The following is a 19,058-nucleotide window of genomic DNA, read 5'->3' as shown; positions in this document are numbered from 1 at the left end:
CTCTCTTAAAGGTAGTTCTTGCCCTTTTCTGATGGGTGAGACTTGATTTTTCCTTTCTGATGATGGTTGTTACTGAGTCTGAATGACAGTCTTCCCTGCTCATTAAGTTAGAACAAAATCAGTGGCAATATATAACCCCCTTTTAAATATGTCTTAAATACGGGTAAACAGGAGCAGTTGCTTTGTGGCCTTGTAGTACAGCCTTAGCCTCCCTCCAAACTGCAATACTAACTTCATGCTACTATCAGGGTGAAGAGTAGGAGCCTCACCACAGTGCTTCGGTACACAGCAACACAAACATGCTCCCTAGGTCTTTGCTTCTCCGAGGAGCCTGAAAGTGCAGAAACTATGCTTGGATGACAGTGGGGAAACAGCCAATGCCCTGAAAAAATATATTTGGTGGGAGGATCAAAATCCTTGCAAATTCCCCAGGGGAAAGGGAAAGAAACGGAAAATGTTCTCATCTATATATGACTTCTCAGCTGAGGATCTAGCCCCTTCTTTGCAAAGCAGACCTGCATCTGCAGGATATGAAAATTAACAGCGCTATCTTTTTGATTTAGTGAATTACCAAACAGGTGCTGAAAGGCAGGTTTCCCTCCTCTTCTACGCTTCTGATCTGTTAGAGGTTTTTTTGTGCAGGCTTAGACTCCTGTCTCTGACTTGGCTTCAGTTATATATAGTCGGCATTTTTTCTGGATGTCAGACTTTTCAAGAATGAGTTGCTAGTTGAAAGGAAGGGGCAGGTACTTGCTCCATTTGTTTTTGCGGACCTTTTGCTTACTCCTAGCACAAGGGTGACGGTACAGCACATGGGTGGCCACTTGCTGCTTGCTGTTCCACACCAGACTACTTAAACCAGCAGACATCTGCAGAGGCCAGACAGCTGTGTTGAGACACAAGAAGCCTCGGCCAGATTCCATGCTGGATGGATCCAGACTTCCTCCCACTCAGAAATGACCAGGAGCAACCTCTTGTTCTGCCTCTCAGTGCTTGAACTGGGCACATTGCATTGCAGCAATGCAGTGAAACTCAAATATGAGCTGTCACACCCCCATTGTTTCTTGATGGGCCAGCCGGTCTTCCCCATTGGAATGGCTCAGGATGATAGGTGACATCCCTTTGGGCAAAGAAACACCATTTCTCTGCAGTGTTGTTTATATGCTGGTAGTTCCTGTTCAGCAAAGTGCATGTGTTATTTGTCCCAGATAGAAGTACTGTGTGGGCATTAATTAGAGAGATTCAAAGAATTGGGGGGTGTGTGTGTGTGTGTGTGTGTGTGTGGTTTTTTTATTTTCTGGGTTTTTTTAAAGACAGCCAGGTCACGATTTAGTGAATTTTGATGCTTCAGTTTAATTTGGCGCCTTACATAAAGCATAAAATTGGGAAGAGTACAAATATGCTTGTTAGAAAAGGACTGTGATCTCCTCGAGTTATCTGATTAGCTGCTTTTATTCAGCCTGGTAAATGTGGGAAGGGACTCAAAACTCTCTTTTCATTGACCTTGAACTGCACCAGGGCTGTTTCAGTAATGTACTAGTTGCTACAATTGAATCACAATGTTTTCATTAAGTATTTGGTCTCAGTAAAAGATGGCATCTCTCTGTTACTTTGATAAAGTTGTATGATAAACTTTGTGTTGCTTTTCTTGGATCTCTCAGCCTAACCATAAAACACTGACTACTTAGGTCTACCATTCACTACAGGACTAGCATTGTGCAACCATTACATGTGACACAAAGGAACGTAAACAATACCTTGCCATTTCTAAGAGATGACAATAAAAGGTTCCGTTTAGATCTTTCTTTGCTAATAGCATTTCAGCAGTACTATGAGGCTTGGGCAAGCTCCTGTTGGTGCTACTGTTTAAGAAAACCAGGTTGACTCAAGTGAAGGACATAGAAGAGCACTCCCATGCTTTTAGAGGAGATGCAGGTCTCAATTTAAAAGCTTGTCTTCTTCCTCACACCTGGGAGAAGTGACAATTTTCACCAAATCCTGGCAGTCCAGAGAAGGGTCTAGGTTTTGCATTTCCCGCTTCTCTGTCCCCTCCTGAAATACCCTATCCAACCTTAGTATTTAAACCAAGGAAAGCTAAGAAGCCCTAGACTCTTTCCATGCTCTGTAGCACCTTTCTAAATTTTGCTTCATTGTAGCTTTGATGGTTTTGCCGGCTGGAATCCTTGTTTATGTTGAGGCAATCTCAGAACAATTTCATAATGGCTTGTAAAAAAATCATTAACCTGTTCATTGTAATCATCTTATCAAAAGATTCTAATTTGGGGGCCATAATATATAGCTTAGTTTAGCTAAGCATAGCTAACTAGTTGAAGAAATCCAGGTCAGGCACTTATTTACATTGCATGCTAGGAGGGTCTGATAAGAAGAACCTCCTTAAGTCTTCCTCCCCGGATCTAATCGTCTTGTTGTTCAACACCCTGTCTCAACTTGCACTTCACTCAAAAGTATTTGCTTTGAGGATCAGCTCCAACAAACTCCTACAAATTGGCTGCAATGCTTGGATCTTCAGCTGCAGTTCAGGGCAGGAGTACAAAACCAACTAGTCTGCCAGACCAGGGGTAGAACTTGCATTGCCTCTTCATTCCTGAGGATTGGGAATAAAGAGGGGATAAAATCTAAACTGACAATATTTTATTAATTCAGGGTTTTTTTTTTCAAAAAGAGAGAGAAGCTTGATTGTACAGATGTAAAAAATAGCAAGTGTGCAAAATTTAAAGGAAAACAATATTGTCTCTGGTTTGTATCATCACTAAGCAGTAGATGTTCTTTACATGGGGCTGCAAAATACATTTGTATCAAGGTATCTTCAGATGTGTTATTATGGAAGTCCCTGCTTTCTTATTTAGCTAGACTTCATAATCCCCTGGTCAAGGACACTGGTATCTCCAGACATCTACTATGGCTTTGATAGAAAATAGGAGGTGATGGAGATCTCTGCACTTATGTACAAACCCCACTGGAAGCCCAAATATTTTTCAGTGGAGAGTCAAGCAAACTGAGTCCTATCTTCTCTCAACAGCAGTGCAAGGACCAGCAAAATGAGATATCAAAGTTGGGTGACTTGGAAACACCTACGTTAGGACTTGCTCTTTCACTGGCACTGAAAGAAGAAGGTGTTGCAGTGTGTCCGCCGTATAGTTCTGGCACCAAAGAGATCTCATACAAGGCTGAATTTTTTTCCCCAGGGTTTCTTGGTTAGAAGTAGAGTCAACTCACAGCCTGGATCCCCATTAAGCAAAGTGTAGAGCAGCTTGCCAGACTATTTCCTTTTGTCAGGTAGGTTGGAAGTCTCCCAGAATGTATTTTTGGGAATGCACTTCTGACGTCAGAAAGAAACTGGTTGCAAGATCACTGGCACTGTTCAAAGTGAGTGGGAAATATTGCCACCTCTTACGCAGCCAAGGGTTTTGACCATGAACAATGAGTCATGAATTCATTTTGATCAACAAGTTAACTGTTATTGTTTCTATTTATCTGGCATCTGGGGCTTGCTAAAGCACCTTACAAATACAAAGTGCAGAACCTGGGAGACAGATTCTCACTTCTTTATTGAGTCTTCTGTGGGAGACATGCAGATGAGTGTCTGACCTGGATGACTGAGGAATATTTCATCTCAAATAATGTATGTAGCAGTCTGATTTTTTTGTACTTTACCAGCCACAACAGCAGCTTGGGGGAGTGGAACAGGACAGGCACCTGTGCATTGGGAAATACAGTGGAGATATGACGTTCCTCCACTTTGATGCCATTAGTTTGGCACAAGGTGGTACATTTCAGTGTTTGCAAGAGTCTAGGGAGGCTGACTGAAATGGGATGGACTGAAATGTATTTTAAAATGAATATTTTGCAAGGACATGCTTGTGATGAAGGAATTAAGCAGGAAATCATCCTGGTCTGACTTCTTAGATGACCCAGATAAGTTGATTTAATTAATTTCCTCACTCAGTTCTTGTTTTTCCCTTTCTCTGCCTTGTCTGCAGAGGTTGCAAGTAAATTGGGCTGCCCCTACTGTAGTGAGACCTTGTCTGCAGCTGGGGCATAAGTGTAGGTCAGGAAGAAAAATAATGCTAAAAACTGTATCAGCTTGGATACACGCTGCCGAACTGGTACATAATTCCTCATGCAGATCCATCCTCGGGCTGCAGGATGCCCAAATGGAGGAGTTGTAAATACACTGTGAGGTGTGGACCTCTGTCCTCACGGACAGAATTAAAATGTGGTTGATGGGGGGGATGTCATGGATGCCAGGACAGGTCCAGTGGACATAAGTAGGGAGGGAAAGGCTGGGTGACAGGGACAATTAGAGGTACAAAGCCTTTGCCTTGTCTCTACCAGGTTACTCTCTCCTGTTGAAGGAATGAGAATTGCATCACCTGTATCTAAGCCATGTTTTGCTGCTTCTACAAGGGTGCATAACTCTAGGGAGGTAATTCCTGTTGAGAGAGCGGTGAGAATATTGGAAGGTTAGAGGGGAGATGTTCTAAGTCGTGGGCACTATATAACCACACAAGAGCATGACTTTCCTGCTGAGCCCAAAGCTCATGTTTTGCCATCTTTCAGGAAACTCCTGCATTTCCTTTTGGGTACAGTTTTTGGAACATGACTGAATCTGCTGCTCAATGCTCTCATCCCCATTTTACCCCAGTACCTCGGGCCTTCATGGTCTTTAACGTAATTAAAGAATATTAGAGTAGAGCTATTATCCCCACCTCTGTCTGCACTGCAGGACAGATGCACTCTGTGACATTCCTCTCAGCTACCCAGCTTGGCGACCTACTGAAACTTGTCAGAGATCCTTTTTTCCCTGCATGCACAGTTGTTACCCTAAATAACACTGAACTAGGTGAGCCCCCTGTTTCTGATGCAGCTGAGAATTTTGTACTTCTCTCTCTTTTTTGACAAGTTTTTATTAAAGTGTGACAAAGGACAGTGGGGAAAACATTTCCTCTGCTCCCTGGTGCACTTCACAAAGCTGTGCTTCAAATGCATGTCCAAGAATGTGTTATTAGTACTGAAGCAAGTACTTTTTCTAATTTTTTTTTATGTTTACAACCCTCTCCTCCCTTCATAACCCATTTGAGATAATCTCTACCTTGCCTTTTCTGTGTGAAAAAACAACTTACACAAGCAAGATGTGGGAACTTAATATAATAGAGAATGGAACACGTAGTTTGCCTTTGAAGCTAGCAGTTATATTATGACATGGGTGGAAACCTTTAAAGAAAATCAAGTTTCTTGTGGGAATCCACATCTGTGAAAAATGATGTAATTGGGTAAAGCTGTGTCAGATTTTTAAAATTAATTTCTCATCTTTAATTTTGTAGCCATCTCTGGCCCTTTCCACAATGAAACTGCATAATGTCCCGTAATAATGCATTTGCTTGCCTTGTTTGAACTACTTCCATATAACGTCTGGTCCATTTATGTCACTGAGAGTTCTGCCTGTTATTTTCCTTTTAATGCAAACACTGATCACTGTGGCTTAAATGAAATGAGGCAGTGGACACAAGACTAATTCTTCTGATGCAGTGACACTGGTATTATTTAAAGACGTGGCAAAGCAAGCACATTTTTCTGTAGGAATCTCTGACTCCCTCAGAGATAAGTGGTCACATTCACTCTGCAGTTAACTACAAACCCGCAAACATTTAGGTGGTTGCCAAATAGATCCACGGGCTTTGGGCACTGAACTCGCTTAGAAACCCTGGCCTTAACTGGTTATTGCATATAAACAATTACCAAAATAAAGACGCTTTCCTGCTCTTGCATAGTCCCCTTTTCTTTGCATGTTTGCTCAAAGACATAAGTTGAAGAGTAAAAAAGTTATTTACTGATAAGTTATTAATCTCAAATAGTAACTGCAAGTCACTATTCTCATTAGTCAGAAATTAAGACCAATACTTGAAGTGTATTTTAAGGTTATTCCATTTACTAAATATGCAAAATAACTGTATGAACAAACTTGCTTGTCCAGTTGGAGAACAGAGCCCTCTTCTGAAAGATGGAATCCCTAAGCCACGTTTCAGTAGATTGCTGTGATTTTAATTTAAACAGTAGTTTTCTCTTTTAAGTTAGGCAAGCTTTAATTAAATAGCAAGTTCCATTTTACAGGTAGGCAATGCATGTTCAAGTTGAACTTGTTCTTGTTTACAATGGAAGCCTGAACACTGTTTTCCTAAATGCGGCACAAACAACTATTTTTGCAGCCGTATGTGGTTGGGACAAGATATGACACTTAATTGTTACTAATTGATGCTTTTTCTTGGTAGTGCAAACAACTAGGGCAACTAGTAAATGAGCAGGGCAGCGAAATTGCCTCTCGTGCCTTACAAATGATTGCTTCAAGGCAGGGCTTGCAACATGTTGGCTGGCACAAAGTGAGCAGCTATGCTGTTGACCAGGCCCAAAATGTCAAGCTAGTAATAAACGAAGGCAAGCCCCTAACGAGGTAAGCCAGTAAGCGACGTGATTTTCAGCAGTATCGCGTAACCCAAAGTGCTCCTTCCTTTTGACGGGATCTGCTGTGCGATGGGCTTATCTGAAAATAGTGTCGGTTCAGGTTTCCAAACACACACATATGCTCTGGGTTTGGGGTCTTGGTTTTGAGTCCTGGGTATTATGCCCTAATTTCACCTGTCCCGATCTGCATGATGGGTTCCTGGGTCTGTGTCCTGGTTTCAGCTGGGATAGAGTTAACTGACTTCTTAGTAGCTGGTACAGTGCTTTGGTTTGAGTTCAGTATGAGAAGAACGTTGATAACACACTGATGTTTTCAGTTGTTGCTCAGTAGTGTTTAGACAAAAGTCAAGGATTTTTCAGCTTCTCCTGCCCAGCCAGCAAGAAGGCTGGAGGGGCACAAGAAGTTGGCACAGGACACAGCCAGGGCAGCTGACCCAAACTGGATAACAGGGTATTCCAGACCATGGGACATCCCATCTAGTATAGGAACTGGGGAGTGGGGGCAGGGAATCACTGCTTGGGGACTGGCTGGGTGTCAGTCGGCGGGTGGTGAGCAATTGCCCTGCGCATCATTTGTACATTCCAATCCTTTTATTACTACTGTTGTCATTTTATTAGTGTTATCATTATCATTATTAGTTTCTTCTGTTCTATTAAACTGTTCTTATCTCAACCCATGAGTTTTACTTCTTTTCCCAATTTCCTCCCCCATCCCACTGGGTGGGGGGGGAGTGAGTGAGCGGCTGCGTGGTGCTTAGTTGCTGGCTGGGGTTAAACCACGACAGTCTGTTGCCAGACCTCTTAAAAAATCCCTTTACTTTGAGGTTTTCTCCATTGCTGTGGTGTTTTCTTTAGTACTTGTGTTCCAGCTCCCAGTGTGGGATACATGGTCAGGGCACTGTATCTGGCAGATCTCTAAAGCAAAGCAGCGCCTCTACCCTGGTGGATACAGCGTTGAATTTACTGACAGGTGTCACTGACCTTTTTCCTTCAGTAGTGGGTGGACGGGAGAGTACATCAGCTGCATAGTCCTGATATATTATAAAATATGCTAAAAATTAAAGCTGTACAGACATCCTATTTAAGACTTGCAGTGTGTGCGTGGAAGACTTTTTTCTCCAGTTATACACAAGTTGGTCCAACTGGAAACAATGGGTAAAATTTTGCCCATGTGAGCTTTGTACTTTTTTCTAGGTGCCTCGTAAAAAGGCAAACAGAGATATAGACAGGTGCCTTGCAGAACAGCTGCATGACTCACAGCAAAACTCAGTGCAGTGAGAACATGCTAATTGAATTGCTTCCAGCACTGTGCTTGAACAAGCTGGTTGCTCCTTTTGTCTTCTCGATGAGCTTTGCAATATAATGTAAGTGTTAATAATTGACTGCAGGCTTTATAATTAGGCATTGTGAGGTAAATGTCTCTCCACCCAGAAAGGAGCTAAAAAGAACACTATTATCCGTATTGCACTTGAAGGCAAAAGGTGCTTTTTCATTATTGATTACATTTGTTGGTTTATTACCAGTTTCCACCTATAAAATATTAGAGTGACCCAAATTATGGGCTAGTTCTGAAGGTTGTATGAATTTCTAGGAAAACATTGGATGCTCATCATAGTTGAAACAAACAAATAGGGCCAGATTTTTCAAAGCACTTCTTGCTGATATAAACATATGGGTAAAGTAGCCAAATACTTAGCACAGCTCAGTACCCTTTTTTTTTTTTTTTTTTTCTCCACTCACTTTGTAACTTACCAAACAGTAATGTTTACATCACCAATGAATCCCTCTTCTGGCCTAGCTTTTACTGTCTGGTATTATTACATTTTGATGTAAGGGATCTTGGCAACAACCAACCATATTATCCATGGAAATTCACAGAATATAACTGACATTCCTGAAATGTAGAAGTACCTGTCATTCCACCCCTTGCATCTGTGAATCACATATTTAAGAATTATCATTAAAATCCATATTCATCACACTATCTTCATAAACTTCACTCGCATCAACAAAAAAGAATTCCCCACACCAAAATCAAAACAGCGTAATCACAACACTGAACGAAAGTGGACAATTTACACACAGTCCACCCCTTGTCCCTTTACCACAATTACAAAACCCGAAAATTCCCCGCAATTATCCCACTCCTTAACAGTGTTCAGTCCATGTTTTGCATGTTACCTCTCCCAGTTACTATCCTTATCTTGAATTCCTCATGCCCCATGTTGGACACCAAAAAAGGACTGTGATGGATTGACCCTGGCTGGACGCCACGTGCCCACCAAAGCCGTTCTATCACTCCCCCTCCTCAGCTGGACAGGGGAGAGAAAATATAACAAAGGGCTTGTGGGTCGAGATAAGGACAGGAGAGATCACTCACCAATTACTGTCACGGGCAAAACAGACTCGACTTGGGGAAAATTAACTCAATTTATTACAAATCAACCAAAGTAGGGTAATGAGAAATAAAACCAAACCTCAGAACACCTTCCCTCCACCCCTCCCTCCTTCCCGGCTCAACCCCACTCCCGGTTTTCTCCACCTCCTCCCCCCGGCGGCGCAGGGGAACAGGGGATGGGGGTTGGGGTCAGCTCCCCAAACCTTGTCTCTGCCGCTCCTTCCTCCTCAGGGGGAGGACTCCTCACACTCTTCCCTTGCTCCAGCCTGGGGTCCCTTCCACAGTGTGCAGTCCTTCAAGCACAGCCTGCCTCAGAGTGGGTCCCCCGTGGGGTCACAGCCTCCTTCGGGAACCCACCTGCTCCGGCATGGGATCCTCCCCGGGCTGCAGGTGGAGATTTGCTCCACCGTGGACCTCCCTGGGCTGCAGGGGGACAGCCTGCCTCACCAGGGTCTTCCCCACGGGCTGCAGGGGAATCTTCGCTCCGGCACCTGGAGCATCTCCTCCCCCTCCTTCTTCACTCACCTTGGTGTCTGCAGGGTTGTTTCTCTTACATGTTCTCACTCCTCTTTCCAGCTACCGTTTCTGTGCCCACCGCAACTTTTTTTCCTTTCTTAAATATGTTATCCCAGAGGTGCCACCACTTTTGCTGATGGGCTTGGCCTTGGCCAGTGGCGGGTCCGTCTTGGAGCCGGCTGGCATTGGACATAGAAGTTTCTAGCGGCTTCTCGTAGAAGCCACCCCTGTAGTTCCCCTGCTACCAAAACCTTGCCATGCAAACCCAATACGGGGTTTTCCTCCTTCTTTCATAGGAATTGAGAAAGTACAAGCGAGTATTTTTACTGAAAGGGGGCCTTGCAAGTTGTTGCTTGCCCACCAGTAAAACTTATTTATCTTTATTATGTGAACAGTTCCTTTTTATAGTGAGTAAGACTGTGTTGCTATATAAATGTCCAATTATGACTCTTCTCCTGTTCTTAAAAAACAAAGGAGCAGCTGCATGCACATATGGCAGCCCTAGCACTGCCTTTGCTCTGTAACATTCCCCACAGTCAAGCTGTACATGCACTGGAGTTCTGTTTCCTTTTTTCTATCATAATCTGATTAACGTCATGTTAAGAAATGAATGAGTACACGTCTAGTAATGGTGGATTGCAATTCACCCTGCATACCAGGAGGAGTGTCAAGGCCACAGGCAAAACACAGGTGATACAAGCACAACAGGCAATAAGTATGAGCCAGAGACGACTCCTGGTTTGGTGTGGTTTTGGATCAAAACCAGCACATTATTCTGTGTAGCTGCAAAGTGAAAAGAGAAAGGAAGAAGTGGATAAGGACAGGGATCTGCTGAGAAAGGCTATTCAGCCCCAAAATGTGAAGTTGTGTATGCTGTACAAGAATCATTATATATTTTAAAAATTGTATTGAAAGTGTGATTTTTTTCTTTTTTAATTTGTTTTTACTGCTGGCAGCTAAAATGGTAGCTCTGCTAAAAATAGCATTCTGGAAAGAAGGGGAATAGGCTTATACCTTGAGCCAATGCTTGTTCTTGTCAGCATGAGCATACTGTATTGTCTATAAACATACAACATGCATATTAAAGAAGGGAATGTATTGCTAGAACCTGCTGTGCCATGCAATAAATTGCTATTAACTGTCTATTTTAGTATTAATAGTGTACCAGATACCCTATTGCTCAATAAGATAGGAGAAGGGAGAATGAGCTGCTGCTATTGTAAGCTGGCATGGCTGCAGGTGAAGTCACTGCCTTCTGATCTTGAAGAGGGCACAGAATGGGTACGAGATCTCCTCTGGCTCTCACTTTGATGTAAAACGCTGCCAGTTGATTTTTTACAAAAAAGGGATTTCAAAGCTTTCCACTGTAAAAATTTCTCCCCAACAAAATCGTGGATCTTCAGTAATACAGGACTTGTTTTGTCCATACTCCCCTCCAGAAACGTCAGGGTCCATCAGGATGGGGGAGACCCTGTGCCTGGTTCTCAGAAGATACCGGCTGGCTGGAGAACAGCGAGCAGCACCGCAGAGAGGAGTGCAATAGCCAGGGCAAGAATGTGACCACATATGAGCTACCCTGGTTTCTCTAGCAGCCCCCCTCAGCCGTACCTCCTGCGGTGCCCTGTACTCAAATAGCTGTCGGGTGGGACAACCGTGCTGATGGAAAACCTCATCCGTGCTGTCCTGGCGTTACCCTGACTGTTTGTTTCTTTCAGATATGGAGACGAGAAGAGCAGAAGCCCTCTTCAATGACAGTAAGTGAGGGCTTTTTAAGCCTGGGAAATCTCTGATTGTTTTAATTAGCATTAATAGTCTCTGAGCACTTTTCCCGGTCCTTCAAAGCCTTTTCTCATCCTCCTGTCTAATGAATGCGACCTTGTACTTCACACACATGAGCCATGTGTTTAGAAATCCTGCTCAGTCACAAGGAAGCCTTTTTTTTATTAGTGTCTTCTGGAATACTTAGGAAGACTGGCTTGAAAATAGTGCTGATGCAGTAAAAATCACTTTTCTAGAAAAAGTCTACAGCCACCACTAAGTTCCCTGGTCAGTTTTTTTTGCAGTGAGATGTTCCTTCTGTTAAAAAGATCAGCGATTCTGTGAGAAAAGCGCAAACGATGAGAAAAGAGCAAGTGCTGAGGGCTCCATAGAAATCCCCAGCGTTGGGCAGAGGGGTGACATGCAGGTCCTGCTCCCGAAGTGCCTATGGCATGCTTCTGCCTCCAGCAGTGCTGGTGTGGAAGCTGGAGGGTGCACGTTAAATGTAAACCCTGCCATCTAGGAAACAGAGGACTTTAGCCAGTGAGGCCTGAGCACTGTAATGTTCAGGACACTTGTTTATTTATTAGCCTGATCCAGTTGCTGTTGGTACCAGTGAGAGCTTTTACAGTGTGTCTGCTTAATTGGGTATTTGGACAGGCAGAGACCAGGCCATGTTTCTACATGAAAGCTAAGACCTTTCAGATGACTCCTAGGTGTACATAGTAGAATTGAGTGAGTGAGGAGGACTTCCAGTAAATAAAGGAACTGAATTGCTTGGGGTAGTTGACTGCTTTAATCACAGTGGCTAGCTGAAAGGTGTACTATCACATGCTAAAGGCAGGAGAGTCCTTATCAGGGATTTGAGTGTGTTTTATATTTTGAGCAGATTATAGTTAGAAGTAATCTCTATTATAAATTGACTAAAAGATGTACTTGAATAGAATACTTCATCAAGTCTAATCCTGCCTGCGCAGGGCAGGCACTGTTCTCTGCCCCCTTGATGTAGAGTATTAGAACTGCATCTTGGAGCAGCGGCTGCAGAATCTGTTTCATATATGGTTGTGTTGGATGCTGTAGCATAACAATTAATCTCCACCTTGCTACCTGTTATTTTCCTATACACACATTAAGTGATGAGATCTACACCTGAACATGTACCAGCATGTTGTTCAACTGGTGCTTTAAGGGTGGCAGCCTCGCAGAGACCTCTAATGCAGTCTGCGAGTGAGAAGTGCCCCAAAAGCTGGTAGAGTTGGGCACATGCAGAAGAGTTTGGAATAATAGCTTTCTGTGTGCTCTCAGAAATCAGGAGTATGTCTAGTGTGCATTGGAAGGCAGAAATGACCATAAGGAAATGTATAGAAGTTACATCAGCCTGTGATTCTAATGAAAATGTTCAGCATTTTGGAGTGGCTAGTAGCACAAAATTGTTCCTTATGGAAATATAAGGCAATATGATAGGTCTTCTCTAGGTATTGCCGTAGGGGTCGAGGTAGTTTGTTTTAGAGATGTTTTTAAGCTTCCAGAGAAGGAAGTCAGCTTGTTTGGAGATTTAATAGTCATAGAAAGCCATCTCTGCTTACGAGTTGGGTTTCTTTCAAGTCTGGGAAAGTTTGATCAGTTCCTTAGCAGTGGGCTGTCAAGTAATGGAAGATTAAATAACAACACTTTCTGGGTCCGTTTTAGGTGCTGGTGTTCTGGGGCACTGATGGAACTGTGAGTTTTTCCCTGTGTTTTGAACGTTGACTTCTCAGGTGGTTGATAGGATCGTGCAGTTTTAGGACCAGTAACTGAGGATTACCGACAGCTTTCAGGAGGGAAACATGCTAGCACAGACAATCTTATCAGTTATGGTATATTTTCCAGTTTTCCTTTCACAAGGAACATTTTGGACAAGTAGATTTAGATTTCAGTTATTTCATTCATCCTCATTTTAAATCTCAGAACAGGGCAGACTCTACACTGAGCACATGAGGTTCTCAACATTGTATGGCTTTTTTTTTTCCTTCTCAAATTTATGAACAGCTTTCAATCTGCTGTGTTACTGATGCTGCTTTTGACTATAAGGTACTGTTAACGTAACTCTGTGCAGCTCCTAGCAGGAAGGGGCAGAGGTTACACTCTGTGTGGCTCCAGTGTTTCACTTCTGAGGACTTCGAGGGCCCTGGGGCTGGCAGCTCTTCAGTGTCGTACTACTGACTTCTGCTTTGTCCCCCTCTGGGTCACTGTCTGTGGGAGACAGGCAGTGCAATGGTTTGGATTGTGTTGTCACTATGCAAATAATTCTTAGCTCTGTCTCTTTTCAATGAATTGGGATAGTCCTGTCTGTCAACTTTCCTAATGTCTAGCTGAAATCGAGGCCTGGATGAAAACTAGTGGGTCTTGGTCCAGGTAAGATGGATTTGATGCTGTTTGGATGGGAGAATACAGCTGAGGCTGCTCTGTCCATTGAGGAAGTTTCTAAAGCTCCCGGGGAGCTTCAGTTGCTCCGGAATACCCCGAGTTTAGCGGCTGAAACCGTGGATACTTTCATTTCTCTCTGGGATTGGAGGATATTACTTTTTGTCATGGATGCACACCATGCTGGAGGTATCCATGCTTTTGTCATCTCTGGCTTGGATTAGTGTGAAGCTCTTTGCCTGAAGTGCCTCTCCAGGTCCACTTGCAGACTGCCATTTGTGCAACGTGCAGTTGCCTGTTTCCAGGTGACAACTTGCTGATGTAATCTGCATGCATGCGTGGCTTGGATCACTCCCATCTTAGATTTTTCCTTGTTTGTGTTTTATCCTAATGACAAAGTACCCGGGACATTATTTTACAATGGTCCTGGCTGTGTGGTGAAGGTTTTGATTCCTGATTTGGGCTGCTTACGCAGCTAAGCCTGAATGGTTGACCATCATGGCTTTCCATAATAGTCAGTTGTTCATTCAGGCTTCTAACGGAATGGGTTGTGCATGAGGATCTCTGATTGGTTGGGGTGGCTGGTGGAAGGTATATTGTCTTGTCGATGTTAATACTGTTAGAGAACCTACGTGGTGTGTAATTTTACATATGTTTTCCACAGCCATTGGCAGGCATATTTACTAAACAGAAGAATAGCTAATACGCTCTTTCTCCTTTTTGACAGTCTGTGGGTTACGGCAGAATAGATCAGTCAAGTCAATGGCAAAATCATCATCATTGCGAATAGTTGGCGGATTGTCTTCTGCAGAGACTGGGGACTGGCCGTGGCAAGCTAGTTTGCAGTACAATAATATCCATCGTTGTGGTGCAACGCTCATCAGCAATACGTGGCTTGTATCTGCAGCTCACTGCTTCAGAGAGTAAGTTCCCATTTTAGAGAGAATCTGCAGCAGAATGTGCCCCATGTGTATCAAGTTGTGTGGCTTTCCAGATTTGCACCACATCCCTGACTCTTCCCAGGGGAACAATTTTCTGCCTTGGAGGAGAAAAGTCAGGGTTAAGCAGACCCATCACTTGAATGTTTCAATCAGAAATTAAAGACTGACTCTTTGGAGCAGAACTGGCAGTTTTATGAGTGGAAATCAATAGTAATTTGGCATACTGAGCAAAGAAGTGCAGAAAAGGTAACGTGACTGAAATGGCAGAGTATTCGTTTCCTGTTGCACTATGTATTTTTGAAGGTGCTCCTTCCTGTTACAACTAGGTTATGGCTCCTGCGGGCTGCTACCAGAAGTTACAATCCCACATTCCTACCCCTCCATTCAGCCATGTGCTCCAGCACTTCTTTGTTTCAACCGTGGCAATTGTGAAGCTGCAGGGCATGTAAGATGGAACAGCTGATTGAACAGATTATTAACATGCAAAAAAAGTAACGGAGATGAAGAGTCTTCTAGCAGAAGAGTGTTTTGCTTTGATTACAACCTGCAGCCACACAATGGCTAGGTCAGGAACAAGGAGCAGGGGAGGAGTATGAGACCATGGTTGAGGAGGGAATGCAGAATTGCCACCTTCTAGCAGCAGTCCACAATTACGTGGGACACAGTGTTATGGAAAGTGATGGATGCCTTAAGAATCTAGTAGGGAGCTGGCTTGAAGGAGCTTTACAATAAAGGTGCTCACCAAGTTTAAAGTCCTGAACATTTATATTTACACCTAAATACTTACAGCACTCTTACCTTTTTCAGCATGAGTCACCCGCAGAAGTGGACTGCTACTTTTGGAGCTCTTTTGAAGCCACCAAGCTTGAAACGATCAGTCAAGACTATTATTATTCATGAAAAGTACCGTTACCCGGAACATGATTACGACATTGCACTTGTGCAGCTCTCTAAACGAGTTGAGTTTACGAGTAGCATACACCGCGTTTGTCTGCCTGAGCCATCTCAGACTTTTCCATACAATATTTATGCTGTCATCACAGGCTGGGGAGCACTTACCAATGATGGTGAGTCCTGAGTCTACCAGGCGACCTGTATGATACATAAACAGTGGCTCTGATCTACTACTGAGTTGATACCACTTCTGTAGCCATATGTTGTATGGCAGCAAGCCTAATGCTTTGTCTGTAAGCAATAGGTTTGTTCAATCATAAGCAGCATTTTCTTGTTCTAAAATTAGACTTGACAGAGTTACAATCCACTGAAGCAGAAAACAGGAAGAAGACTGTTCTCTTTTTCCAGCCTTTCCATTTCATATTGTAAATTCTTGAGACAGGTAGTCCAGCGATGCGTGTCCTTATTATTAAAGAATTTTAGTCATGGGTTTCTCTAGGTTTGCTTTATTAACAACTCAGAGTTGGGCCGCCACCGCAGTGAATGGCGAAAGATAACGCAAAAACACCTTCTATATATACAATGTTACAAAACATTATGCAATTGATGTCTTGTCAAAAGAAGTTCTTGGTGTTCTTGGTGTTTTTCCATGAACTCTCAGTTCTCTATTCTCCAGTGGTTTCAAAAGTCCAATACATTTTCCTGTCTCAACTGATTCTTATTGTCTCATCTCGGTTCTTCTGAAGTTAGTGGTCGTAGGCAGGTCTCTGGTCACAACAGTCACTTATCTTCTTACACATCAAAGATCACCTTTGAATTTCTGAGAATCACTCAGGTTGTTTTATTAATTCATCTTACTCTAAAGTTAATCACTTACTCTTATCTATTCTTATGTCTTAGGACTAAGATGTATGATCCTTTTTCTGTTGATTCAGCTTGACTGGATTTTAAGCCAGCCATGGTGAGAACTACACAAGGGACAAATAAGCAACTTATGCATATTGTTTTATAAGCACGTGCATTCTATTAATCGCGTCTAAAACAATCTCCAATCATTAGTTATATGTCTGATATGAATAGTCTTAAAAACAATGGGGCTTAAGGCCTAGTTCCCTTTACACATATATAGCACCTAAAAATTTTTTCTCCCAGCCCTAGCCAGAAGCTACAGATAACTCTGTGGGCTTTCAGGGGAATGTGCAGAGTGAGCTGCAAATGGTGACTTACCCAAGCTCGCACTCTTATCAGGCCATGTTAAGAGCAGATTTAGCAACGAAACTAAGATGTCTTCATTTCATATCATCTGCCCAAATGGCTAGGTAATTTGTGTTCCATGGTATTATATGGAACATGTATAAAATATATGGTTTTATACTTAAGGCACTATGTACCATGCAATTGTTACTTCTGTCTTAATGGTCCTAAGTGAGGTCCTAAGTGAGACTATGAGTATGTACATTTTCTTTAAGGGCCTAACCTAGACAGATCATCAAGCAAAAGCTCTACATTAAACCAAGTCAAGCTGGTCCTCCACAAGAGAACATTAAATACTCTTCCTGTATCTTAACTACTGCAAATTCTGTAGATAAATACCCAAACTGTATTTTCCCTCAGGTCCAACTCCAAATGCTCTTCAGGAAGCAACAGTGAAACTTATTGACTCAAACACTTGCAATAGAAAAGAAGTGTACGATGGGGACATAACACCCAGGATGTTGTGTGCTGGATACCTGGAAGGAGGAGTAGATGCTTGTCAGGTAACTGTAGCTGCAAATTAGAAAGTAAAACTATTTTAATGCTGACTCCAGTATCTGGCTGACCAAATCTTAACCGACAGTTTATTAGTCCTTTAAGTAGGCTCCATTCAAAAAGGAATAAGTTGTAAAATGAAACAGCATTTCGTACATATCATTTAGCACATAAAACCCATAGTAAGAGCACTAAATAAGTATAATATTCAATATTTAAGCCTTTGATAGCATGAAATGAAATTCTTATTCTGTAACTCAGAAGAGCTGCTACAAGCCCACTTGATTCTCATAATTTCTTGTGTGTGAAATCTAACTAAAAATTTGCTTGGAAAGTGATACGACAAGACATTGACAGAGATACTAAATGCTGAAATACTAAATATGAGCTAAAAATTAAATGTCTCAAGTAGCCAAAACCAGACACCTGTACAGTTGGGAAGGAAGAAGTTTAAGAATGTAGCAGTTAAGTTGCCAGCAAAAATGCACTATTGCTCATTGAAATTAAATTCTGGACTGGATCATCTCATAACAGGTCTGTTATGAAATGATCTTTGGTAACAGGCTTCAATCAGTGGAAGGAAAACTGTCTGAAACAAAGATAACTATAAGGAAGCTACTAGCTGTAAATGGAATGGTAAAGATACATGTGTGGTACAGGTTTGCAGGTTTGCAAGGAAATGCTTATATTCAAACAAAAATATTTCCATAATGATAACTTTTAAAAAGGTAATTTCTGTTTATGTTATTTACAAAGAATGTACTCCTAAGTGCTGGTTCAAAACAGAACCTTTCCAGTAACCCAGTCCTACAGATTTATGCCTAAAGCAAAACTCCCCGCAGAGTAAGCCTGGGAGGCTCAATTCCTCTGTTCCCGTCTGGCTCAGCATTGAAAAGACCTGAACAGAAGGGTGCGACTGCTGTTTATTACAGTAAAGCATTTTGGTCGAAGATGGGGAATTTGGTCTGTTTTGTGAGGACCGCCTTTCAATCTTTAAGGTTTCCAGTTTAGCTATTATGACCATGTTATGCTATTAACAGTATCTGAATTCAGCCTCTGAAAGTGGCTGACATCTTGAGGAGATATTGTCTAATTAGAAGACCAAGTTCCTGATGAAATCCTTTTTGCAATGTTATTGCTGCAAGTGACTAAAAGAATTTGTTGAAAGAACAGTGGTTACTGTAAAAAAAAAAAAAGTTAATGTTGGCTTAGATTGCTGTATATATTTGTGTTTCCCTACTTCGTACGAGGAGGAAGACAAGGTAGGTGGGAAGCAGTGTTTCACAAAACAGAAGAGAAGCTTTTTTTTTTTTTTTACTGTAAAAGCACAGAGACAGGTCAGGAGGTTCCATGGCAAACAGGAAAAAGCCACAGAGTCTGAGTCAAGTTTCAGAAACTGCCTGGATTCTGCACAAAAGACAGCTCTTGAAATACTGCTTGCTTTCTTCTCTTATTGAAGACACACTCCTGTCTATGGGGAGAATTATATTTTCCCTTCTGATCAACTAAATCTTTTTTCCTCCCTCCTCTTTCTCTAGGGGGACTCTGGGGGACCACTGGTTACTCCAGACTCTAGACTGATGTGGTACCTCGTGGGAATAGTGAGCTGGGGAGACGAATGCGCAAAACCAAATAAACCTGGAGTTTACACACGAGTGACTTACTTCCGTGACTGGATTACCTTAAAAACTGGCATCTAATTCCAAACTCAAAAATGGATTTAACTACGTAGACTACATGTAACTCCTATTTGTCTGTAATTCTGAAGCATTATTTTTTTAGTATATATATTCCTATGTAGTTTTGGTTGAAGCAACCTTTGCCCGCAGCAAGCGCTATCTTTGCTGTCAGAGATCCTAACCCCTTGTGAATTTATACTAAGAGAGTATAAATTCATGAGATTGCCTGCCTCATCTTTG

General features: G+C 42.4%; 1 protein-coding gene across 1 annotated transcript in view; it reads left to right on the top strand.

Annotated features, from left to right (window-relative positions):
• The window catches only part of LOC126044691 (transmembrane protease serine 11E-like), a 44,642-nt gene extending 25,784 nt beyond the window's left edge, over positions 1-18,858 (top strand). Inside the window, exons 6-10 of the mRNA XM_049814760.1 lie at positions 11,110-11,148; positions 14,283-14,478; positions 15,304-15,563; positions 17,005-17,147; positions 18,678-18,858. Coding sequence (XP_049670717.1) covers positions 11,110-11,148; positions 14,283-14,478; positions 15,304-15,563; positions 17,005-17,147; positions 18,678-18,839 — 800 coding nt within the window. The 3' untranslated portion in view covers positions 18,840-18,858. The remainder of the gene's footprint in view (positions 1-11,109; positions 11,149-14,282; positions 14,479-15,303; positions 15,564-17,004; positions 17,148-18,677) is intronic.
• The last annotated feature ends 200 nt before the right edge of the window (positions 18,859-19,058 follow it).

Source organism: Accipiter gentilis, chromosome 12 (assembly GCF_929443795.1).
Source record: "Accipiter gentilis chromosome 12, bAccGen1.1, whole genome shotgun sequence".
Taxonomy (NCBI): Eukaryota; Metazoa; Chordata; class Aves; order Accipitriformes; family Accipitridae; genus Astur; species Astur gentilis.
This window is presented reverse-complemented; position numbering and strand designations above follow the sequence as displayed.